The sequence below is a fragment of the Podarcis vaucheri genome, assembly GCF_965113315.1.
Source record: "Podarcis vaucheri genome assembly, chromosome: 2".
In the NCBI taxonomy this organism is placed as follows: Eukaryota; Metazoa; Chordata; class Lepidosauria; order Squamata; family Lacertidae; genus Podarcis; species Podarcis vaucheri.
The window spans coordinates 117982294-118009526 of NC_138760.1; the positions used below are offsets into that span (position 1 = coordinate 117982294).

Below are 27233 nucleotides of genomic sequence, written 5' to 3' on the forward strand. Positions count from 1 at the left end.
CAACCTTAGACTAGATGATCCTCAGGGCCTCCGAGCTGGACATCTTGGCAGGTTTTGAATAAAAATACAGAAATTTATTACTGGTAACATTAAAGGTAAAGGGACCCCTGACCATTAGGTCCAGTCGTGGCCGACTCTGGGGTTGTGGCGCTCATCTCGCTTTATTGGCCAAGGGAGCCGGCGTACAGCTTCCGGGTCATGTGGCCAGCATGACTAAGCCGCTTCTGGCGAACCAGAGCAGCGCACGGAAACGCCGTTTATCTTCCCGCAGGAATGGTGCCTATTTATCTACTTGCACTGGCGTGCTTTCGAACTGCTAGGTGGGCAGGAGCTGGGACCAAGCAACGGGAGCTCACCCCGTCGCAGGGATTCGAACCGCCGACCTTCTGATCAACAAGTCCTAGGCTTTGTGGTTTAACCCACAGCGCCACCCGTGTCCCACTGTTCCTATTGGTAACATATAGATAGATAAATTAAGGATCTTTACAATTCTATAATATGCAGAGATTAACATGTGCTGAAAAACCAGAGAGAGGAGCTGAGGGAAGTCTGGGGGTGTGTGGGAAAGGGGGTTCTGGTTTGGGATGGGGGGGAAAATGAGGATGATATGTTTTTGATAAATTGTTACTGTTAAAATTCTTAATAAAATAAATAAATTAAAAAATATGATCCTCAGGGCCTCTTCCAGCTGTATGATTCTATGATTCTTCTGTAAAGTAAGGCACGTGTTGACAGGGCTGTCTTAAGCATATGTGGTGCTGGAGTGCAAAGATCTGCCCCGTGCCCCCCCACAGGTTGCCCAGTCTCAGGCACACAGGAGGGCAGAACTGGTTGGCTGCCTCAGCGTCTCGCTGGCTCGGTCGCCCCCAAACTCGTGGCACAGAGCCGCCCGCAGCAGAAGAGCCTGCCACGGCACTCTGGCCGACGGGCGGGCTCTTCCCCGGACTCAACTCTCGAGCCCCGGACTCTTGGCCTGGCGCCCCTGAGAGCCCGGCGCCTGGGTGCCCCGCACCCCAGCACCTATGGGTAAGATGGCCCTGCGTGTTGAACCTGCTTAGAGATGGCTGTTATAATTGGCCTGTCCACACGCAGAAGGACTGTAGATGCAGTGATGCCCACGCTGCTCTGTTCCATAATGGGTGGTGTTCCACTGCCTCTTTGCTAAACAGAAACTACATAATAGAAATTATATCCCTCCCTTTATGTATCAGACAGGTGCCTTCTAAGTGGATAGTTTTTATTCACAGTTGGTGCCTGTGTTGGATCTGAATTTATTTTACATATGTGCTGTTGTTTGTTTCAAACTGATAGCTCATTCAATAGAGCATGAGACTCTGAATCTCACACTTTAATCATATTTATCGGAGAAGAAAAAATTAAAAGATAGGATTTTAAAAGACCCGGGGAGGGGCAGGGGGTTGGACTCGATGGCCCTTGTGGTCTCTTCCAACTCTATGATTCTATGATTCTAAAACTATTAATAAATCAAGCCAAGGGAATGTGGTATTCTGCTGCTGGAAATTCCCCAAAAAGAGAGGAGTCAGTATTTGGATTTTCCATATTTCATTTTTAAAAGATAGGATTTTAAAAGACCCAAGAGGATGTTTTATTTTCCTGAAAGGCACATTAAATGATTTCATAGGGGAGAAGTAACAGGATTACACTAATTTGAAGAATTCCAAATTTCAGTGCCACAATCTCTTGTTGGTGATTCTGTGGGCTTGAACATGTTTTTTAACTCTTAGCTCAATTCAAGGCAAAGATGATGTAAAGCATGAATTTAAAGCTGGGCTAAAGCATCACTGGAGCCAGAAGAAGTTGCAAACAGAACTTTGGCTGCTCAGTTTTTCCACACATGGTTACATTCAACGCAGAAGAGGAAAACAAAAGCCCTGCCCCTGAAATCAAACTCGTGATCATAAAAGCTCTTCCACCGGGACGCATTTAGTCTCTTGCAAAAGAAAATGTTTTCGTCCTTGGCTGAAAACCGTCATAAAACACAGAAGTTAGCAGTGACTGCATTAAAAGTCCACGTGTAAAAATGATCCCTTGGCATATTCCAGATTGCCAGATTGTAAAAGAGGCAGTCAAGTTTTCTTCCACCTGAGAAACATGGCAGCGTCAACAGTAAGTCCAGCAACCATCTGGGTGGGTCACAAACCTAAGCAAAAAAAAGGAGGCCACAGCAGAAGGATCGAAAGGATGGAAAAGTTTGAACAGAAAAGCTTGGTAAGAGAGCCAACATGTCATTCCACTCAGTAGTCCCAAATGGAGTGGGACTTCACAAGATTCAAAGTAGTCATGGTTACTTCTGTTTGAATCCTGGGATGTCTCTCTTCCACTTCCTTGCTTCTACTGCCTCCTCTGGGGTGGCTGCGGCTGTCATGGCAGCCTCTGTCATGGACTCTGCCACCACACATCCAGAATTGGGCACAGCATATCCAGAAACACACTTCTGGAAGCAAGAATGCCGCTTCTTCCAGCTGCGGTGAGGCAGAAGAGGCCAGGAGAATCCCTATGGCCGAGGCCTAGCTGCCATGGCGACGGTGGCTGAGAGACAGCTGGTAAGGGCCTTTTCAGGGCCAGGGCCTTTTCAGTGATGGCTCCGACATGGTGGACTGCTCTGTCCCATGAAACCAGGGCCCTTGAGGATTTAACCTCCTTCCGCCGGGCCTGTAAGACGGAGCTATTCCGCCTGGCCTTTAATTTGAATTCAGCCTAATATTTTATTTCCCTTCTCTTCCCTCCCCCTCCCCTTTTATGAAGATCACCTGCTCTGAGACCCCACAGCTAATTCTCCCCTGGCCTCCTCGCTGGCCCAAGTAGGACCAATTCAGCCAGCTAGCCCTGGGGATTATCTAGTTGATTTTGGAATTTTATTGTTATTCATGTTTCTATACTGTATTTTATGCTGCTTTTACAATTAAGTGTTTTAAATTTGCTGTTAGCCGCCCTGAGCCTGGTTTTTGAACCAGGAAGGGTGGGGTATAAATAAAAATTTATTATTATTATTAAGGTGGCGGGTGGAGGTGCTTGCATCACGAATATCGGGTGGGTGGAGGCAAGAAAGAACATGGTTTCCAGTGGGGTGGGTGAGAGAAGGAACGAGGAATTGGGGAGGGGCGGGGCAGAGCCATAGCTAGGTGAACTTGCGCCCCTGGCAGAACCATCCAGATCAGGGGTCAGCAACCTTTTTCAGCCGTGGGCCAGTCCACCGTCCTTCAGACCATGTGGTGGGCCAGATTATATTTTGAAGAAAAAAAAATGAACGAATTTCGATGCCCCACAAATAAGCCAGAGATGCATTTTAAATACAGTGGTACCCCGCAAGACGAATGCCTTGCTCAACGAAAAACGCGCAAGACGAAAGGGTTTTCTGATTTTTTAGCCGCTTCGCAAGACAAATTTTCCTATGGGCCTTTCTCGCAAAACGATTTTTTTTTTTTGAGTTTTTCCCCACAGGCTCCCTCTAAACTTCAGCGGAGCGGGGCGGGCTGGGAGGGAATCCCTTGGACCCCCGCCGGACTTCCCGAAGCTCTTTTGAAGTCCGGTGGGGGGAGAAGGGCTTTTCTTCCCACCGCCAGCCTTCAGAACAGCCTTCTGAAGGCTGGCGGTGGGAAGAAAAGCCGTTCTCCCCCCGCCTGCCTACAGAAGAGGTTCGAGGAAAGAGGCGAAGGAGCGCTGCCCCTTCACCTCTGTCCCCGGAGCTTGCCGTTCTCCCCCGGCCTGGCTTCAGAAGAGGTCCGGGGACAGACTGTCCCCGGACCTGGTCTGAAGGCAGTCTCCATAGGAACGCATTAATTGATTTTCAATGCATTCCTATGGGAAACCATGCTTCGCAAGACAAAAAACTCGCAAGAAGAAAAAACTCGTGGAACGAATTAATTTCGTCTTGCGAGGCACTACTGTAAAAGGACACATTCTACTCATGTAAAAACATGCTGATTCCCAGGACTGCCTGCGGGCCGGATTTAGAAGGCGATTGGGCCGCATCCAGGCCACAGGCCTTAGTTTGCCTACCCCTGATCCAGATTGTACCCCCTAGGAATGTGGCACAGGAAAAAAATAGGGAAAAACAGGGACCTCACATATCACAAAGACCCACTATTTAAAACCTTTTATTATGAGGCTCCTGCTTCTTGGGAGAAAAGCAATGACAAATCTAGACAGCATCTTAAAAAGCAGAGACATCACCCTGGCAACCAAGGTCTGTATAGTTAAAGCTATGGTTTTCCCAGTAGTGATGTATGGAAGTGAGAGCTGGACCATAAAGAAGGCTGATTGATGAAGAATTGATGCTTTTGAATTATGGTGCTGGAGGAGACTCTTGAGAGTCCCATGGACTGCAAGAAGATCAAACCTCTCCATTCTGAAGGAAATCAGCCCTGAGTGCTCGCTGGAAGGACAGATCCTGAAGCTGAGGCTCCAATACTTTGGCCACCTCATGAGAAGAGAAGACTCCCTGGAAAAGACCCTGATGTTGGGAAAGATGGAGGGCACAAGGAGAAGGGGACGACAGAGGACGAGATGGTTGGACAATGTTCCCGAAGCTACCAGCATGAGTTTGACCAAACTGCGGGAGGCAGTGGAAGACAGGAGTGCCTAGCGTGCTCTGGTCCAGGGGGTCACGAAGAGACAGACACGACTAAGCGACTAAACAACAAAAACAACAGTTATGAGGCAATAATCAATATTTTTATTTATAGACATATTTATGGACATATTTTTAAGCTGATTTTGTGCCCCCCCCTCACCTGCACCCCTAGTTGGGGCCTTCTTGGGGGCCTTCCTCCCCACCCCCTAGCTGCAGCGCTGGGGTGGGGATGAGAAAGAGCGTAACTTCGGGTGGGCTGGATGGGAGAAAGAGCAAGGAATTTGGGTGGGTGCGTTTGTTTGTTTCTCCCACTTTCTCATCCATGGCGTGCTAGACTGAAGGCAAGGCATGGGAGCAGCAACAGATTCACTAATTGGTGATTTAAACTGGACCCCGGGCCTGTTTTCGCGGAGCCCCTCTGAACGAAGCTGCTTGGGGAGTAGGGAACGATGTGCAACTTGGAAGACACGCTTAGTGCCCAGAAACAGCAGCTGCGCTTGATGCAACAGTGCAATCATTTCTGAAGCAATCTGGACGACCAGGCCTGTCCAGACACCTTGCTCAAGCCGCTTGCGAAAGCTGCTGCAAGAGGAAGCCGTGGCTGGACTTTTGGCATGCTTACATGAAAATGTATGAATTTTTAGGGGAAGAGCGATGGCTGAGCGGTCGAGCATTTGCTCCACATGCAGAAGGTCCCAGGTTCGATCCCTGGCGTCTCAAGATAGGGCTTGGAGTGGCCCCTGCCTGAAACCCCTAAAAAGCTGCTATTAGGCATGGAATCATAGAACTGTGGAGTCGGAAGGGATCCTAACCCAGAAATAGTACCTCTGTTTAAGAGCTTTGCTTCAGGATGAGAACAGAAATCGCGCAGCGGAGGCAGGAGGCCCCATTAGCTAAAGTGGTGCTTCAGGTTAAGAACAGTTTCAGGTTAAAAACAGACCTCCAGAACGAATTAAGTTCTTAACCCAAGGTACCACTGTGTACACACACACACACACACACACGTGTGTGTGTGTGTGTGCATACAGTATATGTATATATATGTCTTATATGCAATGTTAAAATGCAAGTGAATATTTAAAATTGTAAACAAAAGCAACAACAAGCAAGATAACGCTTTTTATTTAAAAAAATACTTTTGGGGGAGGCAGAGACATTACTATCCGTTAGCAGACCCGTAAAACAAAACACAGCTTTCCCGAGATTATTTGGTTTGTTTAAATGTACCAGTTGCTTGAAAGGGTTGGGTGAATGGAAAGATCTTCACCTTGCACCAAAGAGGCTGTGCAGAAGGCCTCCAGTGTGCCTCAGCCAGGGTGCCATTGCCAAGAAGGCTCTGCCTACCAGCCTTTGCTTGCTTGACAGTGACACACAAAACAGGGCCCAAGGCCAGCCTTAATTAACCTGGCACCCTCCAGCTGTTTTGGACTACAACCCTCCATGAGCCCTAACCCATGCAGCACGTGACATTCCCCTTGCAGATGGGGAAGTGGACAGCAGGCTGAGGAGGACCGTGTAGGTGTCTGTGGCGTTTGTCCTCCTAGGTGTGTGACATCATACTGGGTTCATAAGGAAAGGGTTAACTAAGTGTAAAGTGACTAACCAATAGGAACCCAAGGGGAGGAGTTAGAGTTGTTAAGAAGTCAGTCTGGAGTTAGAGAAGAGAGAGGGAGGATAAGTTTGTGGGTTGGGCTAGTCTGATGTGGGAGACTGAGAGAATCTGTTAAGTTGAGATAATCAGTCAGAAGGTATTAGGAAGGTATAGGCCGGTAAAGAAACCAAGGATAAGAAACTGACAAGAAAAATTATCTGAAACCATAAACTTGTTAATACTTATGAAATAAGCTTGTTTATTTGGTTTAATGTTAACAACTGTCTGTACTCAGTGTGTACCCGAGAGAAACGGGTTGGTGGCAGCAGGGAAGCGAGCACAGGGGTGGCACAGGGATCAATAGACCGTCAAACGTCCGGGAACCCTGTGTGATCGCCACAGTGTCCCTCACCCGTTATTTTGTCCATGCAGCTGCATCTACAGCCCTGCATCTAGAGATGGCCCTTGCCATTATGAATAGGTGCTCTCCCTGCTCTGTCAGAGCAGATAGCAGGACTCCCATACAGGCCTGAATCTTGGGGTGCCTGCTTTCAGACCGTCCAAGTGCCCCTATTTTCCAAGGACGTCCTTGATTTAGAGAAGCCATCCTGATTCTGATTCAGAATGTTCCCCTTTTTCTTAAGATGTCCCTATTATCACTGGAGAAACCATAGAATCATAGAATCTCATAGAGTTGGAAGAGACCACAAGGGCCATCGAGTCCAACCCCCTGCCAAGCAGGAAACACCATCAGAGCACTCCTGACCTATGGTTGTCAAGCCTCTGCTTAAAGACCTCCAAAGTAGGAGACTCCACCACACTCCTTGGCAGCAAATTCCACTGTCAAACAGCTCTTACTGTCAGGAAGTTCTTCCTAATGTTTAGGTGGAATCTTCTTTCTTGTAGTTTGGATCCATTGCTCCGTGTCCGCTTCTCTGGAGCAGCAGAAAACAACCTTTCTCCCTCCTCTATGTGACATCCTTTTATATATTTGAACATGGCTATCATATCACCCCTTAACCTCCTCTTCTCCAGGCTAAACATGCCCAGCTCCCTTAGCCGTTCCTCATAAGGCATCGTTTCCAGGCCTTTGACCATTTTGGTTGCCCTCCTCTGGACACGTTCCAGTTTGTCAGTGTCCTTCTTGAATTGTGGTGCCCAGAACTGGACACAGTACTCCAGGTGAGGTCTGACCAGAGCAGAATACAGTGGCACTATTACTTCCCTTGATCTAGATGCTATACTCCTATTGATGCAGCCCAGAATTGCATTGGCTTTTTCAGCTGCCGCTAAAATGTTGGAGGGTATGGAGTTATCCGACCCCTGAGCCGTCTGAAGGCAATCTTGTATAGGGAAGGTTTTATTAAAAATGTTTAATGTTTAATTATGTTTTTATATACCCTGCTCATCTGTCCGGGCCCCCCCAGGCACTCTGGGCAGCTCCCAACAGAATATTAAAAACACAATAAAACATCAAACATTAAAAACTTCCCTAAACAGGGCTGCCTTCAGATGTCTTCTAAAAGTCAGATAGTTGTCTATTTCCTTGACATCTGACGGGAGGGCATTCCACAGGGCGCGTGCCACCACTGAGAAGGCTCTCTGCCTGGTTCCCCATAACCTCACTTCTCGCAGGGAGGGAACCGCCAGAAAGCCCTCAGAGCTGGACCTCAGTGTCCAGGCTGAACAATGGGGGTGGAGACGCAGCTTCAGGTATACTTCAGTTATAGCTTGGTATAGCTGTTGGAATCTGATAAGACCTCCTACTCGGATGGGGGACCTATTTCTGCCCAAGAGTTGCATTCCCTTCTGGTCAACCACGCAAGAGCCACCAATGTCTTCCCACTCTTGTCTGGACAGCTCCCTTTCTGTTGCTGGACAGCTCCCCTCTCTCCCCCTAGGACAGGGGTCAGCAAACTTTTTCAGCTGTTGGCCGGTCCACCGTCTCTCAGACCATGTGGTGGGCCGGACTATATTTTGGGGAAAATATGCCCCACAAATAACCCAGAGATGGATTTTAAATAAAAGGACACACTCTACTCATGTAAAAACATGCTGATTCTCTGACCATCTGTGGGCTAGTCTAATAATAATAATAATAATAATAATAATAATTATAATTATAATTATAATTTATACCCCACCCATCTGCCTGGGTTTCCCCAGCCACTCTGAGTGGCTTCCAACAGAATATTAAAATACAAAAGTCTACTAAACATTAAAAGCTTCCCTAAACAGGGCTACCTTCAGATGTCTTCTAAAAGTCTGGTAGTTGTTTATTTCCTTGACATCTGATGGGAGGGTGTTCCACAGGACGGGCGCCACTACTGAGAAGGCCCTCTGCCTGCTTCCCTGTAACTTTGCTTCTCGCAGTGAGGGAACCGCCCGAAGGCCCTCAGAGCTGGACCTCAGTGTCTGGGCAGAGCAATGGGGGTGGAGATGCTCCTTCAGGTATACAGGACCGAGGCCGTTTAGGACTTTAAAGGTCAGCACCAACACTTTGAATTGTGCTCGGAAACGTACTGGGATTGAGAAGGCGATTGGGTTGCATCCGACCCCCCAGGCCTTAGGTTGCCTACCCCTGCCCTAGGACATGGAAATTAGCCCAGCCTCAGAGTTGGTGGGAATGGGGTGCTGCAGATTCCATCATCCCTGTCCTAAAATGCTTTGGTCAGGGCACAGGACTCCACACACCCCAAGGGGAAAGGCATGCTGCCATTGAGGGGGACAGTTTGAGTCCTGAAGCCTCCAGTTGCCTGTACCTTCCTCTTAAGTTCATAAGATTACTGAAGGCTGGGATAGGACAGTCGCCAACTGTTTTTCTCACAAGTTGTGGCGATGAGAGATGTCTGGCGATGAGAGGGCGATGAGAGATGTCTGGCATGGACATCCAAAATGCAGCTGTGCATGTGACTACAAGAAGAAGGGTGTTTAAAAACTCACCTGGGAATGATTATAAGCACAATAATCCTAAGGAAACAGGTAATGTGCTCAGAGCGTGGCGGCAGAAACATGTTCTGCTAGTAATACGAGGGATGAAGGGCGCTTTTCAGCTCAGAAAAGGAGGGAGTAAATGATTAAATCAACGGTAGCAAAAACATTTAGACACCCAAAGGAAAATAGAAACCACCTCAGCAGTGTTATCTTAATGGCAGGGAGTATAATGCACAGCTTCAGGTCCCTTTTGCAAAGAGATAGTCGAAAGAACAACAACGTCCCAGCATGCACTTCACCTTCCTTTGACTCATCTCTGAAAAGACCCTTTTGACTGACAGTCCAGAACTTGAGATACACTGCTGGGACAACCCTGACCTCTCTCTCTCCGCAGTTGTTGACATATTTGTTGTTTCTTTGTGAAATGAGGATTGATTAAAAGTTATTTAAAACGACAACAGCAACAGTGTCCCAGCACCTCATTCTGGAATCTCGCAGAGAAGTAGAAATGATGCCACGGAAAAGCACTTCCTTCTACTCTCAACCCCAGAGATGACCCATCACTTTGACAGAATCAAAAGCGTACAGAGATCTAGGACAGGCATAGGCGAACTCAGACCTCCAGATGTTTTGGGACTACAATTCCCATCATCCCTGACCACTGGTCCTGTTAGCTAGGGATCATGGGAGTTGCAGTCCCAAAACATCTGGAGGGCCGAGTTTGCCTATGCTTGATCTCTTTTTCATGTTAGAGTGTTTATTAATTTTCTAATAAAAAAACATCCAATTAACATATCAAATCATAATCCAATACAAATAAATTAAAAAAATTAAAAAGATCAAATTGTCTTCCGAATTGTAATTTTGATTTTACGACTTCCCACAGTCTGAACCTCGAAGCATATCCAAATCTCAGTCCTGCCTCTCATCAATATTTCCATATTTCCATATCTTGATTTTATCTCTCCACTTTGTCTCTGGCTCTGCGATCCTCAATCATGTCAGAAAACAGATAACCTTTCGTCTGTTGAGTGCAGAGTTATTTGTGTCAAAGATTGTTCCACCACTGAGTAAAACAATGAGAGATAAGGAACTGGCCTGCAGTTCTTTTCAGTTCAAGGGGCTCAATGAATCTCGAAGGGTGTCCAGAGACCACTAGCCTAGTCTTGTTGTCTTGTTGCGTTGGATGGGTTTCAGTTAGTAAGGCTCGAGGAGCTGGACAAAGTGCTTGGATATTTAATTATTTTTTACATGACACCCTAAATTCACTCCTTGACATGGGAAATCAGCCTTGTAATTAGGGCACTTCCCTCCCCACCGACACCTTTTGAATAGCTTTGCCACTGTTTCTAACTTCATTTTCTTCTCTCGTACATCTTCCCAGCATTTGCGTATTTCAGTACCACCTCAGCTCTGACCACTATGTCCCGGTGAATCAGGAATAGGGAACCTTCGCCTTGGAAATGCTGTTGGAAGCTGATGTTTCCTCATTCCTGGCGAGACTTTTCCCTCAGCCTATCTGTTGTGCTGTTGCTGGATGGGAAAACCTGTCACGTCCCCTCAGGTGGCTTACCCATTTGAACTCCCATTAGCCCCAGCCAGCAGGGCCTACAGACAATGACAGCGGGAGTTGTAGTTCAGCAACATTTGTGGTGCCTGGGTGAGCAGCAAACATGTGTGTGGTATTTCATCAAATACACCCTGCAGGATGGCTTCTGCAGACCATACCTCTGGTGCAAGGCCAGGACTCCAGGGCCCCTGTTCACATTCAGAGCAGCAACGTGGGGAAGGGGAAGTTGGAGGCGTTTATTTTGCTTCCACAATGGTCCACAGCAACACCATGCCTTTCCCCTCAGAGAATCCTAGGAACTGCAGTTCCTCACACAGCCACAACGCCCAGCACGCTTCAGAAATGACAGCTCCCAGGTGGGGAAAGCCATGTCCTTAGAATTGCCATTAGACAAAGACAGGGAATTGTCTCAGGTGGTTCATTCTGAGTGGGCAAAAGATTGTTGCCTTTTCACTGGCAGGGAGGAGGAGAGGTTCTTGTGGGATTTTATACCTCAGTTACAGATAGTCTGCCATAGTCAAAATAAAAAAAATCCTTCCAGTAGCACCTTAAAGACCAACTAAGTTAGTTCTTGGTATGAGCTTTCGTGTGCACATGTGTATCTGAAGAAGTGTGCATGCACACGAAAGCTCATACCAAGAACTAACTTAGTTGGTCTTTAAGGTGCTACTGGAAGGAATTTTTTTATTTTTTCTACCTCAGAGATGTGAATGTGTGTGTGTGTGGACTGTGCAAACCTTTCAATCTATGTTTCTCTCAGTTTCTCATTTTCCCCACTCTTAAAGGTTACCAGACGTCCCCATTTACAAATCAGCTAGCAGTTCGAAAGCACGTCAAAGTGCAAGTAGATAAATAGGTACCACTCCGGCGGGAAGGTAAACGGCATTTCTGTGTGCTGCTCTGGTTCGCCAGAAGCGGCTTAGTCCTGCTGGCCACATGACCCGGAAGCTGTACGCCGGCTCCCTCGGCCAGTAAAGCGAGATGAGCGCCGCAACCCCAGAGTCGGCCACGACTGGACCTAATGGTCAGGGGTCCCTTTACCTTTTACCCCTATCATTCCCACTATCATTCCGACGGAGGTTGAAAAGTACCTCCAGATTCATCGAAAAAAACTCTGGTAAGAAGAAGAAGAAGAAGAAGAAGAAGAAGAAGAAGAAGAAGAGGAGGAGGAGGAGGAGTTTGGATTTGATATCCCGCCTTTCACTCCCCTCCAGGAGTCTCAAAGCGGCTAACAATCTCCTTTCACTTCCTCCCCCACAACAAACACTCTGTGAGGTGAGTGGGGCTGAGAGACTTCAGAGAAGTGTGACTGGCCCAAGGTCACCCAGCAGCTGCATGTGGAGGAGCGGAGACATGAACCCGGCTACCCAGATTATGTGAGTACCGCTCTTAATCACTACACCACACTGGCTCTTAACCTTATCTTAAAGTCATGCCTTGTTTTCACATGCTCAGTGGTTGTAAAAGAAAAGAAAAGAAGTCTTCATGAGAATTCATCTACACTTTGCAAAGCATCCCTCGTGATCTAACGCATTTATGAATATAGTATTGGCTAATATATGCATTTCTCTCTCACATATGCGTCATTTGTACACACTGCTCGGTTGGAGAACTGCACTGCACAATTCACAGGGGTGCAAATATTGAAGGGTGGCTGTGGTTTGGATCGCACATTGTCTCGGAAAGTGTGACTTGGGCATGTCTGCCTTTAAATGTGAACTGAACTGAATTTCCTCCTCCTACCTCTTCATGCCTCTCCTTTGACCTTGTTCTTGTTGCTGTCGCACCGGCTACCTGGCAAAAGAATCATGCTCTCAGGCTCATATGGGTCCCTTCAGCAAAACAATACTTGCAAGGAACATTTTAAATGTTTTAATTGGGAATTGTAGATAGACAAACAGAAACATACATGGTCTTTTTAGTGCACCAGCACTCTGTTCATAAGAGACGTTGTTTCTACAGTATTATAATAATGGTATTTTTGAAGGCTAGTGGTGTAGACATATGCACACCAATTTTGAGAAAGGTTTTCTTTCTTGAAAGCTCCAGACACGTCTAAGAGCTTGTGCAGGGTTGCAATCTGGGAAATTGTGCTGGTGAGAGCCTGTGATATAGGCAAACCCTATGAAGTACCGTATTTTTTGCTCTATAAGACTCACCTTTTCCCTCCTAAAAAGTAAGGGGAAATGTGTGTGCATCTTATGGAGCGAATGCAGGCTGCACAGCTATCCCAGAAGCCAGAACAGCAAGAGGGATTGCTGCTTTCACTGCGCAGCGATCCCTCTTGCTGTTCTGCCTTCTGAGATTCAGAATATTTTTTTTCTTGTTTTCCTCCTCCAAAAACAAGGTGGGTCTTGTGGTCTGGTGCATCTTATAGAGCTAAAAATACGGTAGTCTGTGTTTAAACCAGGGGTGGGTAACCTCCAGTTCATGGGCCAGTCCTGGCCTGTTAGGGAGGGGAATTTGGCCCATGAGGCTATTTTAAGGAAACCATGCCTACCTTCCCCTCCAATGAGGGGGTGACGCCAGCTGATGGGACATGGTTTGATCCTGCGTTGACTGCACGGACCGGTTTCACAGCTGAGCACTTGTAGGTGCAGTCAAACTGAGCAGGATTTAGTCCCTGCTCATCAACCGACCAGTGGGGGTTAGGTTTGGTGAGACATTCCTGTTCTTCTGCTGGGAACAGGAACACACAGTCAAAGCTCAGGTGTGAGGCTGTTTGAAAGCCCTTTTGCAAACAGCCCCGGCTGCTCTTTAAACACTTCCATTTTCAGAGGTTCAAAGAGCAGTACCCCCTGTGAAGGAGGTCAGTGTTATTATCATTTCCATGTTGCCATTTAGCAGGGGCACCGACATTGGGCCCCACATTGTGGCTGTCCAATGTTGGCGTGCGCCCTGCAGTGCCATAATGAGGTTGTGATGTGATGTGAGGCCGGAACACGTGCACTGTGCCATGCTGTCATGATAGCACAGTGCACGTGTTCTGGTGCTGCGGCAGTGACTGGAATGGGGCCTCTGCCTCCACGTGCCACCTCTCACAACCACCTACTGCCTTACCTCTAGTGCTCAGGCCCTGTCACCGCCATGGCAGGTGGTGCACAGAGGCGGCCACAGGGGCAGCAGTCATGGCAGGGGTGGAGGCCTGGCATCCACAGCAAAAAAAGTGTGGGTGCCCAGGCCCCTTGGGGCCCCTGGGGTCCCCTGGAGATGGTGCCAGTCAGAGAGTGCTAGAGAATAAGGGACCTGGTTATTCCGAGTTCCTCATTCTGCGTTCCTAGCTGAGGCCACATTTGAACCAGGAAGTTTTGCGGCCTGGGGCTTGTGTGCTTTCAGCCTGATCCAACACATGTTTATTCGAAAGAAAGTCCTAATGAATTGAATGGGGTTTGCTTTCAAGAAGGCATGCCTGGGATTGCAGCCTTAACTACTGGGCTATGTCATGAAATCTGATCACCTTGTGAGGTTCTAAGAAGTTCCCCCAAAATCTTTTGTATGGGCAAAAGTAGCTCGCAAATCCCAGACAAAAGGACGGACGGACGCTTGTGTGATTTGCAGCACTTCAGGAACTTCAGGAACCGCACACCAGGGGGCGCCACCGAACCAACTCACTGTCATGGTAATGTTTGGGAAGCGGCCATAACTCATCGTGTTATAACTGGTCGTGAAGCAGCTTTTATCTCTTGTCAATAAATAAAATAAATACGATAGGGACCTGCTGTCAGAAGCTCTACGGAGCCACGGCCAGTCACGGGAGACAGAAGTGGGGCAGATGAGCAGCAGTTTCCTGCATCTGTAGGAAACTTGACAGATCACTTCTGGTATGGAGATAATAAACGAATTGGTTTGTTTAGAGGGCTAATTTTGTGGGCCAGAAGGTAAAGACAGAAATATAAACCGGGAGTGACATTGTAGATACAAAATTTTGTCCATTATGAGAAACAGGGCCTTGGCTGTTTTGGAGACGGAGGGAGACATGAGCAAGGGGAGACAGTCACTGCGGGGAGCGGGTAAGTTTCCTTACAGGGCGGGCATGTTCTGGGTCTCACAAGAGGTAGGCAAGCAGCATGGTCAGGATGGTGGCCACACAGACGAAGGGGAGGGGGGGTGCCCCGGAGTAGTCGCCGTTGCAGTAGTCGGTGTTGCAGCAGGAGTAGGTGACGCGGAAAGGATTGTTGGAGTAGCTGATTCTGTCCAAGATGCTGCACTTCCTGGCGGAGACGCAGCCCTTCCCGTAGATGGATTCGTGGACTTTATAATCTGCAAGGAGCAAGCGGGTGCAAAGTTACAAAGGCCGCAGCTCAGAGGCAGAGGATCTCACTTGCAAGCGGAAGGCTCCGGGTTCAATCCCTGGCGTCTAAAGGTAGGGCTGGGGAAGAGTTCTGCCCGAAATCCCAGAAAGCTGGTGCCGGTCCGTTTAGACAGTGCTGAGCTGGATGGACCAGTTGCCCAACTCAATATAACACAGTACAGTGGTACCTTGGGTTACATACGCTTCAGGTTACAGACTCCGCTAACCCAGAAGTAGTACCTCGGGTTAAGAACTTTGCTTCAGGATGAGAACAGAAATCATGCTCCGGCAGCACGGCAGCAGCAGGAGTCCCCATTAGCTAAAGTGGTGCTTCAGGTTAAGAACAGTTTCAGGTTAAGAACAGACCTCCGGAACGAATTAAATACTTAACCCAGGGTACCACTGTACATATGTTCCTACAGAGGTTGAAGATCGGCAGGACGTACCGGGGCTGATAGATACTCCTGATGATAATGGGAGAGCATAGGCATGCTAAGTCAGAAAATTTGCCATGAGAGACGAAGCCCGAGGGGGAATGAGATCATTGCACTGCAGCCAGAATGCAAGCACAGGTCTCGCCTAATCCCCATCTTTAAAAAGGGTTTTCACAGAGGCTGGCTTGGAAAGGGGATTTAGACACATGACGGCTCTCTCTCTATGACCTCCAGAAGCAGAGGCAGTATATATATTGTATGGTAGTTATTAGGGAACACAGTGGCATAGCGTGGACTGCCAGCGCTCGGGGCAGGCAAGCCACAGACACTGCTGAAGCGATCCCTCCTCTGGAGCCAGGCGGGGCTGTACAGCGCTGCTTAAATGCCCGCCCACACAGGGCAGAGTTTGATCGGCCAATGCAGCCCTTGATCGGTGAATTCCCCTGATGCCCGCAGAGAGGCTGCACTGGGATCGCCTCTTGCCCGCCTCCCTCCATCCTTGCCCATTCCCCATGGGCCTAGACTGCTCCCACTACCGTGTGGGGAGAACAGGATGCCGAGCAAAAAAGCAAGCACCTCCGCTGTTGCTGACCCCTGCCAGGGACAGCAAGGCCAGGCCAGACTCTGGGACCCAGAGACCCCCAGCAGCAGGCAGGGAAGGACAAGGAGCCAGGGAGAGGGCCTGCCAGGACGTGCCTGGGCGGTGGCCATGCCTCTCGCCTGCCTCCTGCCAGCCTGCTGACTGGAGTAGACACTCGGTCCGGCCTGCAGGGTACCCATGAAGCCCCACGCCACCTCGGGGCAGCCCATGGCTGCACACGAGCTTCCTGACTGGAGGCTGGAGGGAGAGAAGCCCATCCCTGGGACAGTGGAACTAACCTGAATGCCCTCTGATGGTGCTGCAGGTCTCTCCTTCATTGCAGGTCACACTCGCCTCTGAGCAGGGTTGATCGAAGTCGCATTTGAAGCAATGGAGCACTGTTCTCGGCTCCGTGGCGTTTTGGCCCAGGGCTAAAGTGAGGAAAAAGGGAGAATCATGCCGTGATACACAGACCCTGCCTTCCAAGTGCAGAGAAACCTCCATGGGCCCAGCACATGCCCTCAGGGTCTGGGCCATAGCTGTCAACCGTCCCTTATTTGGCGGTACAGTCCCTTGTCCCAGCGCTGTGTCCCGCTGCTGTCCCTTATTGATGATGTCCCTTAAATTTCCCTGGTTTCAAAGGAAGCAGCTCCTCTCCCTCCCTCCCTCCCTGCCGGCCAGGGAGGAAGAAGGCTCCAACTGTGTTGCTTGGCTGCCCGCCCGCCCCTCCGGCCTCCTCTCACCAGCCTCGGCCCCCGGGAGCCCCTCCCCGCCAGGACTGCGGAGCCTTGAGAGGAGAGCGAGGGCAACCATAGAGAAAGCAGTTCAGAGAGAGGAGAAGGAGGCGCAGGCGCAGGCAGGTGTTCTAAGGGCTAACCATAGAGGGGAAAAGCGGAGGAAGGACCGCAAGCGCTTCTCCCATAGATTTGTAGTGGTAGACTAGCATAGATGGTCTGATCTGCGGGTTTACTTCGGGCGCTATTCCCCCCCCCCTTCCTCCCGCCCCGCCTGATGGAACTGAGAGCTGCAGATGGAGCACGAGAGAAAAGATACAGAACTGCAACAGCATCTTTGTAGCTTGGACTTCGTTTTGCGCAAAAAGTGGTTGCTGCTTGTAGTTATTTAATTGCAGTGTTTCATCGGCTGGTGTCTTGAGCAGCAACCTCTGGAAACGAAGGGCTAAAAACCGGCGCTGCTTTGCCAAATCATCTGGTCCCTTTTAGCTTCGTATTTCGGCTGGTTGACTAAAATCCCTTATTTTGGCTGCTGATCCCTTATTTTTGAGGCTGCTGGTCCCTTATTTTCAAATCTGTAAGTTGACAGCTATGGTCTGGGCTCCTTAGAACAAAGGTCGTTGGAGCGGGCGCTCCTGCCTTTGCGGTCTTGGTTTGATCTGCACAGAGATGCAAGCTTGCAAACCGCTTTGAGGTTCTTTTCGCAATCGAGCGGCAGGTGCATTTTGTGACATGAAGAAGTGAAACACGGCGCTGAGCTCAAAGCACTGACCATCCCAAACTGCTTCCCCTTTAAGTTTTCCCTTGGGTTCTGCCCAGAGAGGAAGTCTCAAGCCTCTACAGACACATCCTTACCACAGATTTTAATATTGGGAGGACTGTAATTCTGTAAGGCTCATAACGGCAAACAAATAAATCGAAGCCTCCTTCTTGGTTTTCCCAGAAACGCCTGTTTGGCCATTGTGGGGGAAAAGATGAGATAGACAGAATCTGATCTGATCCAGGGACCCAACAGGCCTCTCTTTTAATCCCCATTTAGGCCTTTATTTGGGTACAAACGGCCTCGGTCCAGTATACCTGAAGGAGCATCTCCACCACCATCGTTCTGCCCGGACACTAAGGTTCAGCTCTGAGGGCCTTCTGCCGGTTCCCTCACTGTGAGAAGTGAGGTTACAGGGAACCAGGCAGAGGGCCTTCTTGGTAGTGGCACCCGCCCTGTGGAACGCCCTCCCATCAGATGTCAAATAGATAAACAACTACCGGACATTCAGAAGACATCTGAAGGCAGCCCTTTTCAGGGAAGTTTTTAATGTGTGACATTTTAATGTATTTTTAATCTTTGTCGGAAGCCGCCCAAAGTGGCTGGGGAACAAATAATTTATTGTTGTTGTTGTTGTTGTTGTTATTATTATTATTATTATTATTATTATTATTATTATTACAAATGAAGAGAGAGATCAACCGTGTTCTTTAGCTCCACTCGGGAGCTCTTCAAGTTCAAACGCCCCCATTTGTGCAGAGCCTGCACACATAAAAACTGAAGATCACCCCAGGTCCTCCTCCCTGCTAGACCTGGGATCTGCCGTTCACCCCAATTACTGGATTGTGTGCCTGGGAGAAGCAACCTCAGCTCTTTTCGTACTTGAAACCTGACTATGCAGATGTCAGGGGTGGGGCCCTTGGGAATGACTTTAGCTGACCTCACATGTACACACCTTGGTTTTCTTTTGCACTTGAAGGAGCGCTTCAGCAGGATTCCTGTGCTCTGAGAACTCCCTGGGGAGGGACGAGTTAAATCGCACTGCCACTCACCTCACCTTGACGCCTGCCAGCCGGTTCTTTTTTTGGCGACTTCCTTGTGGTTATGCAATTTGGATATGTCTGGGCTGAAGTGCTTGTTCTTTGAAGCTTCTAAAAAACAACCCTTCTCTTTATCTCTCCCTCTCTCTCAAGGTAGGGGGCACAGGAAAGGCACTTAGGGTTCCTCAGAAAGCAGAGTCAAGAGTGCTGAAGATCCAGCAATGACACTGGAAAGGACAATCGTTGGGAGGGGACCTGACCTCCTCCACCCCCTCAACGTTCAGGAGACCTGGCTCCTTACCCCCAGATATTGAGGGGATCCCAAGACCCCTCAGCCCCCTGTAGCTACTGCAATGCACTCTATGTGGGGCTACCTTTGAAGGTGAAACTACAACTAATCCAGAATGCTGCAGCTAGACTGGTGACTGGGAGCGGCCACCAAGACCACATAACACTGGTCTTGAAAGACCTACACTGGCTCCCAGTACATTTCCGAGCACAATTCAAAGCGTTGGTGCTGATCTTTCAAGCCCTAAACGGCCTCAGTCCAGTATATCTGAAGGAGCGTCTCCACCCCCATCGTTCTGCCCGGACACTGAGGTCCAGCGCTGAGGGCCTTCTAGTGGTTCCCTTCCTGTTAGAAGTGAAGGTACAGGGAAGCAGGCAGAGGGCCTTCTCGGTAGTGGCACCCACCCTGTGGGAACACCCTCCCACCAGATGTCAAAGAGAAAAACAACTACCAGACTTTTAGACGACATCTGAAGGTAGCCCTGTTTAGGGAAGCTGTTAATGTTTCATGCATTACTGTATTTTAATATTGTGTTGGAAGCCGCCCAGAGTGGCTGGAGAAACCCAGCCAGATGGGCGGAGTATAAATAATAAATTATTATTATTATTATAGCTGGTGACATGCCCACAATCTAATTCCGTTTTCAGTGTTTCTCCACCTTGGGTCCCCAGCTGTCGTTGGACTGCACTTCCTATCAACCCTAGCTTGCAGGACCAGGGGTATTTCTAAATTTGCATTTGCTAATGATCATTTTGTGCAAATATATGTCTTTATCTGGGGTGATGCGTTTTCTCTCTTTCGGCAAAGCTCGGTGTGTGTGTGTGTGTGTGTTTGTCACCCTCCCCAAGAGGCTGGTGGTGAGATCAGCTAGAGGAGCGTTGCAATTGAAAAAGTGGAAGGCAGGGAAAGCGCAAATCTCCCCTCTCTTGCCTGAGGCTTCTAGCATTCATGTTACAGCCGCTTTATCATACAAAATGAGCAGAACATAAGAACAGGCTGCTGGATCAGGCCAGAGGCTCATCTTCGTCCAGTATCCTTTTCTGACAGTGGCCCATTGGAAGCCAGAAAGCAGAACCTCAATTCTGTGTCCAGGGCAGCTGTCTACCAGCTCCATCTGGTACGCAGGCTGAGACCCTGTCTGCCCGCGGACTGTTTTGCCAGAGTGGTGCATGCTCTAGTTATCTCCTGCTTGGACTACTGCAATGCGCTCTACCTGGGGCTACCTTTAAAGGTGACCCGGAAACTGCAATTAATCCAGAATGCAGCAGCTAGACTGGTGACTGGGAGTAGCTGCCGAGACCACATAACACCGGTCTTGAAAGACCTACACTGGCTCCCAGTATGTTTCCAAGCACAATTCAAAGTGTTGGTGCTGAGCTTTTAAGCCCTAAATGGCCTCAGTCCAGTATACCTGAAGGAGCGCCTCCACCCTCATCATTCTGCCCGGACACTGAGATCCACCGCCGAGGGCCTTCTGGCGGTTCCCTCATTGCGAGAAGTGAGGTTACCGGGAACCAGGCAGAGGGCCTTCTCGGTAGTGGCGCCTGCCCTGTGGAACACCCTCCCATCAGATGTCAAGGAAATAAACAACTACCAGACTTTTAGAAGACATCTGAAGGCAGCCCTGTTTAGGGAAGCTTTTAATGTTTAATAGACTATTGTATTTTGATATTCTGTTAACACTCAATTGGGAGCCACCCAGAGTGGCTGGGGAAACTCAGCCAGATGGGCGGGGTATAAATAATAAATTATTATTATTATTATTATATTTCCAAAAACTGCTATTCAGAAGCATTCAGAGCACAGCCATCATGGCAAGTAGCCATCAATAGCCTTGTCCTCCATAAATTTGTCCTATCCTCTTTTAAGGAGAGGGAAGCAGCAGACTCACTCCAGTCAGGTAGCAGTTCAAGGACTCTCTTACACCAGATCTCCAGGGAGAAATATCCCTGCACACATTTTCAATAGGTCCTTTGGATGTTTCCAATGACTTGGGGGGGGGGTGGAAGACATGCTTGTGGTTGACCATGGCCAGAGGCCAAAGTGGACTTAGATACCAAAATCCCAAAGGAGCAGAAAAGACTATTTCTGTATGCGACCACGGGCTGCACAGATGTTACTGGTCCGAAAGATGGAAATAATGTAAAGTTCCTACCAGAGAAGAATGGCAAATGAAGTTGATGGACTACACCACAATTCAAGAAGGACACTGACAAACTGGAACGTGTCCAGAGGAGGGCAACCAAAATGGTCAAAGGCCTGGAAACGATGCCTTATGAGGAACGGCTAAGGGAGCTGGGCATGTTTAGCCTGGAGAAGAGGAGGTTAAGGGGTGATATGATAGCCATGTTCAAATATATAAAAGGATGTCACATAGAGGAGGGAGAAAGGTTGTTTTCTGCTGCTCCAGAGAAGCGGACACGGAGCAATGGAGCCAAACTACAAGAAAGAAGATTCCACCTAAACATTAGGAAGAACTTCCTGACAGTAAGACAGTGGAATTTGCTGCCAAGGAGTGTGGTGGAGTCTCCTCCTTTGGAGGTCTTTAAGCAGAGGCTTGACAACCATATGTCAGGAGTGCTCTGATGGTGTTTCCTGCTTGGCAGGGGGTTGGACTCGATGGCCCTTGTGGTCTCTTCCAACTCTATGATTCTATGATTCTATGACTATGCTGAAATGGCTAAAATGACTGGAAGAGTCAGAAATCAGGAAGACCAAAATTTTAACAAGGGATGGGGAAATTTATAAGTTATCTTAAAGACTACTGTGAACAGTTAAAATCGTTAGTAGGATTGGAATATCACTTGTAGTTTAAGGTTGATTCTGAGCATAAAGTAAGAAGTAAAGGGTTTGGATTGTCATAAAAGATGCGGGAGGAACTGATTAATAATAGGACCCACATAGGGGAATATGGAAGTCCTGGAGATTCATTGGAATCTTGCTTTATGATTTATGTTTGCTTTGTCTCTGCAAATTTTAAGTTGAAAAATCAAATAAATTGTTTTTTTAAAGTGGGCTGAGCAACAAATGTACTGTATTTTTCGCTCTATAAGACGCACCAGACCACAAGACGCACCTAGTTTTTGGAGGAGGAAAACAAGAAAAAAAAAAAAATTCTGAATCCCCGAAGCCAGAACAGCAAGAGAGATTGCTGCACAGTGAAAGCAGCGATCCCCCTTGCTGTTCTGGCTTCTGGGATAGCTGCGCAGCCTGCATTCGCTCCATAAGACGCACACACATTTCCCCTTACTTTTTAGGAGGGAAAAAGTGAGTCTTACAGAGCAAAAAATACGGTAAATTCATAGATTTATACATTCATAGGACTGTAGAGTTGGAAGAGACCACAAGGATCATCTCATCTAACCCGCTGTGATTCAGGAATCTTTTGCCAAAACTGAACCATTATTATGCAGTAGGCTAGTTTCTGCACACTCTCACATCTCCATCCAGGCAAGCAGAAAGCATTATTGGTGCTCAGAGATGGAGCCCAGCCACTCCAGGAGAGTGAGAACCAGGGTTAGTGAGAACCAAGCCATAGTCTGGAAAGAGGACCAGTTAGAGAGGCCTTTTGGGGGCTGCCTTTGGCTTCCCTCCCCCCGATTTTGAGGTTCCCCTACCGCAGGTGTGCACAACCACAGCCTAAACCACCTGCCGACCTTGCAGTTCACAGACCCTCACTGGAAATAAGCAACACCCACAGTTGCGGTCGGGTGTGCAAGTCTGGTCCAAGCGGCCTTCCACCTCTCAGCTCTTCTTACCTATTTGTAAGATGGATGCTGTGAGAAGCAAGGCAGCGGCAGCTCTCCCGGCCATAGTCCCGAAATATTCACAACGGAGGCAACTGGAAGGTAGACAGGTAGAAAATGACACCTCTTGAGGAGCTGCGAAAAACACCAGCCACAGATCTGTTGCTACACGGGCTAGAGCTGAATCATGACAGCCCTATATATTGCAGCGGCAGTCCTCTGTCACAACCTTGGTGTCTTCGAGCTGACAGTGGGTGGAGATTAGTTTATTGTACCAGACACACCCTTTTCATCTTGGTGTTGAGTTCTGCTGTGGCCAAGCATGTGATGAGACACCCTCAGTAGGTGTGCATCACATGAGCCTTGGAGATACTTTTTGCCAACCTCAAGCAATTTTTTTTTTCGTTTGGCATGTTCCAGATTGTTTTACAACTTCTTCTTTTCTTCTGTGCTATTTTAAGCTGCTTTTAATTAACAATGTGCAGAACGCTCCCCATCTTGTGAAACCGTCACGGTTTGCCAGAGTTTCCACGCTCGTCTCAAGTTTTGGTACGGACAGTGATTTAAGTATGCACGGGTGTGAATTATTTATGTCTTTTAAAAAGGTTTTTATTTATACTTTTCAAATTTATACATTTCATTAGTTTTACAACCATTTTAACATTTCAATGCTTCACCTCCTTCCCCCTCTTTCAGGGGTTCCTTAAATGTATTTTAAAAAATATATATTCTGCATATCTAAATTCATTTAATTTGCTCATTCAATGATGTTCTTTAAATTTACACTCTTGTGAAACGGCAGGTTATTGCAATAATTCTGCCAATGTTTTTATCTGTTTGCAACTTATCTGTAAATATTCAATAAACCATTTCCATTCGTTTATTTAAAAAGTTTGTTATCTTAAGTTCTTATTCTTCCGGTTAAGTTTCACCACTTCTGTGTATTCCACAAGTTTTTGTGTCCAGTCTTCCTTTGCTGGGATTTCTGCTTCTTTCCATTTCGGGGCGAGTAGCATTCTTGCCGCTGTAGTTGCATATGTAAATAAATTTCTATACAGTTTAGGTAGTTCTGTCCCTATAATTCACACAAGATTATTTATGTCTTAGTATACTTGGGATGCGGATGGCGCTGTGGGTTAAACCACAGAGCCTAGGACTTGCTGATCAGAAGACCGGCGGTTCAAATCCCTGCGACGGGGTGAGCTCCCGTTGTTTGGTCCCTGCCCCTGCCAACCTAGCACTTTGAAAGCACATCAAAGTGCAAGTAGATAAATAGGTACCGCTCCAGCAGGAAGGTAAACGCCGTTTCCATGCGCTGCTCTGGTTCGCCAGAAGCGGCTTAGTCATGCTGGACACATGACCTGGAAGCTGTACGCTGGCTCCCTCGGCCAATAAAGCGAGATGAGCGTCGCATCCCCAGAGTCGGTCACGACTGGACCTAATGGTCAGGGGTCCCTTTACCTTTTTATAGCCTTTGCCAACCTGGGACCACCCACAGCCATAACCCCCCCCCCAACCGTCTTGTTTTAACCGGGACATCCCAGAAAAAAGAGGCTTCTGTTTGTATACCAGAATGCCATGTTTAAGACTGGCACCCTGGCGCGAGTCAGCAGGGTTGCGCCCGATCCTGTTAACGAGTGTCAGAGCGCCTTCTGGCATCACTCTAACATTGCCAGGGACTTGCCAGGATGAAGTCCCTTTGCCCTGCCACATCCCATTGACTATTGAGAAGCGGACACGGAGCAATGGATCCAAACTACAAGAAAGAAGATTCCACCTAAACATTAGGAAGAACTTCCTGACAGTAAGAGCTGTTTGACAGTGGAATTTGCTGCCAAGGAGTGTGGTGGAGTCTCCTACTTTGGAGGTCTTTAAGCAGAGGCTTGACAACCATATGTCAGGAGTGCTCTGATGCTGTTTCCTGCTTGCCAGGGGGTTGGACTCGATGGCCCTTGTGGTCTCTTCCAACTCTATGATTCTATGATTCTATGATTCTATTGGGATGGTGCAATGGCCCTCTCAAAGGGACACACCAGAGTGCCTCTGCGGGCCTTGCGGAGGGGGAACAGGCTAGATTTGGGACACAAAATGTCAGAACATATGCCCACAGCTCCCATCAGCCCCAGTCAATATATTCTCAATGACCCAAAGCACAGACTGGAAGAGCCCAAGGCTTGGACTTGGGGATCGAGGGAGATTCCTCTCAAGTGGGTCCCTCGAGTCAGCATGGAGGGGCTTCATGAAGACTGTGAGGAGACTACGTTTTGGGGAAATGGGAGAAGGGCGTTGTATGTGAACTGAGAGGAATAAAATCTGTGCCAAAGGAGAGACTATTTCAGTTTGTTTTTTATGTGGGCACGACTAATTAGCCACTTCTCATAACCCTCATTATTTTGGGCCTAAAAGCAACAAAGGCTTGTGACATCTTATTGCCCAAGCCAAGTGACTCCCACAGCTGGGCAGACATCTCAGGTTACCGACCGAGCCAAGCAACACCCAAACTATTGGGGCGTTTGAACCACAGCAGGGCTGAATATGCCCCCCGTACATTTTTGTAGAGACATCCTGTCCCCCTCATAAAAGGAAGCACCAGGTGTGTGAGGTGGGTTTGAAAAATGAAAATCTTTGCAGAGGGTGGTAGTGGAGGCAGCCATTTTCTGCAGGTGCCCCAAGCATAGCTGTCAACTTTTCCCTTTTCTTGCGAGGAATCCTATTCGGAATAAGGGAATTTCCCTTCGAAAAAGGAAAACGTTGACAGCTATGGCCCCAAGAGGCATCTGGGAGGCCAAAATGAGAACAGGTTGCTGGACTTGATGGCCTTTGCAGACCCTCCAAGTGCCCCCATTTTCCAGGGACAGTCCTGAGTTTACAGAGGCCATCCCAGTTTCTGCTTTGATCCCAGAACGTTCCGCTTTTCCTCAGGACTTTCCTATTTTCATCGGAGAAATGTTGGAGAGTATAGAGTTATGAGGCCCCCAAGCCAAGGAGATAACTATACAACCTTTAGAAGACATCTGAAGGCAGCGCTGTTTGTTAATGTTTAATGTTTTATTATGTTTTTATATATGTTGGAAGCTGCCCAGAAAGTCTGGGGCAACCCAGTCAGATGGGCAGAGAATAAATTTAATAATAATAATAATAATAATAATAATAATAATAATAATAATAATACAGTGATACCTTGGTTTTCAAATGTAATCTGTTCTAGAAGACCGTTGGAGTTGTGAGATGTTCGAAAGCCTCAATGCAATACAGAAAACTCAATGTGGAAGCTGCAAAGCATGTTCGACTTCCAAAAAGTGTTCGAAAAACGAAGCATTTACTTCCAGGTTTACAGCGTTTGAAAACCGAAGTGTTTGTCAATGGAGACGTTCGAAAATCATGGAACCACTGTAGTAATAATAATAATAATAATAATAATAATAATAATAATAATATAGGATAGGATAGGATAGGATAGGATAGGATAGGATAGGATACCTCTATTTTCATCGGAGAAATGTTGGAGGGTATGCCTTTGGCAGAGATCTTTTTATGTTATTTTACCAGCAAAATTCACACCCAAGGCCGAATTTTCTGGTACCTCCAAGTTTCTCAATTTGATCAATTTTCCCCACTGACAACGGTACCTCCATCTTGTTTACGTCCGACTTTTTCTGACCCAAAACTGGGACACACATCTTCCTGGATGTGTTCCTAGACAAGTCACATGACCCACACCTTGCTCCCACTTTTTTATGGGGGGGGACCAAGAGTGCAGCAGAACAGTGTGTGAGATTGAGGCACCCAAAATGGCCGCCGAGATCTCACGTAAAAAAACTGGAGGTCCCTTTCTCCCCGGGACTCTTGGAAAATGTGCATCCACTGCGGGCATTAAGCTTCATCTTCACGGTGTTGCTGTAAGAATAAAACGGGGAGTGGGAGAACCACTTGAAGGAAAGGTGGGTGTAATGGGTATGAGTTACTCGTGCGTAAACTGCCGCCTCTCTAGGCTTAATTGCCTTGGTTAAACTGTTCTGACTGCGCAGCCCATCTCCGCGTGGCTGTCTCAGTCGCTGGCAGAATCTGTCTGTGGGCGTTTCTTAAACCTTTTCCAGCATAGAAGCTGTCTGACTCCCAGTCGCCTCCTCCTCTCACTGCGCGGGAGTCTTCTGCGCAGGGAGGGCATGGGTAGTGGAGGGCCTGTGCTCTCCTCACTGATCTCCAGAGAAGAATCCCGGAGCTCTCCCTCCGCTTCCCCCATTTGCCCCCCTTTATCCTTGGTGTTGCGCTGATTTCCTTCTACCGAGATGCTTCTCCCCCTGGTGCTGGGTCCTTTGCCTGCAGAATCTGGGAGCCTCCCCTTCGCCTCTCGCTCTGATGTCAGTTCCCTGACAGTGGTCTATAAAGGGAATCAGTGGTAAAAGTTGCTGAGAGGTCCAGGAAGATAAAACAGGATTGCATTTTCTTTTTCTCCCAGCTAAAATGGCCCACAAGAGTGACCAACACAGCTTTGATCCCCAATCTGGGCTATAAGCCAGGCTGAAAAGGGGTTGGATAAACTGTCGCCTAGGAAATCCTGCTTTGGACAGAGATCACTCTCTCAAGCACCTTGCTTTAAAAGGGGAGATTAGGGAACACCCAAAAATGGGAGAAAATCCTGGGGTGCAGGTAAGGGTTTTGTGTGTTTT

General features: G+C 48.0%; 1 protein-coding gene across 1 annotated transcript in view; it reads right to left on the bottom strand.

The window, feature by feature from the left end:
* Nucleotides 1-12546: 12546 nt before the first annotated feature.
* Nucleotides 12547-27233, bottom strand: part of LOC309525288 (uncharacterized protein) — a 45095-nt gene continuing 30408 nt past the window's right edge. The window contains exons 3-6 of the mRNA XM_082210847.1: nucleotides 22576-22658; nucleotides 16294-16425; nucleotides 13079-14949; nucleotides 12547-12811 (exon numbers count right to left, since the gene is read on the bottom strand). Coding sequence (XP_082066973.1) covers nucleotides 14735-14949; nucleotides 16294-16425; nucleotides 22576-22658 — 430 coding nt within the window. The 3' untranslated portion in view covers nucleotides 12547-12811; nucleotides 13079-14734. The remainder of the gene's footprint in view (nucleotides 12812-13078; nucleotides 14950-16293; nucleotides 16426-22575; nucleotides 22659-27233) is intronic.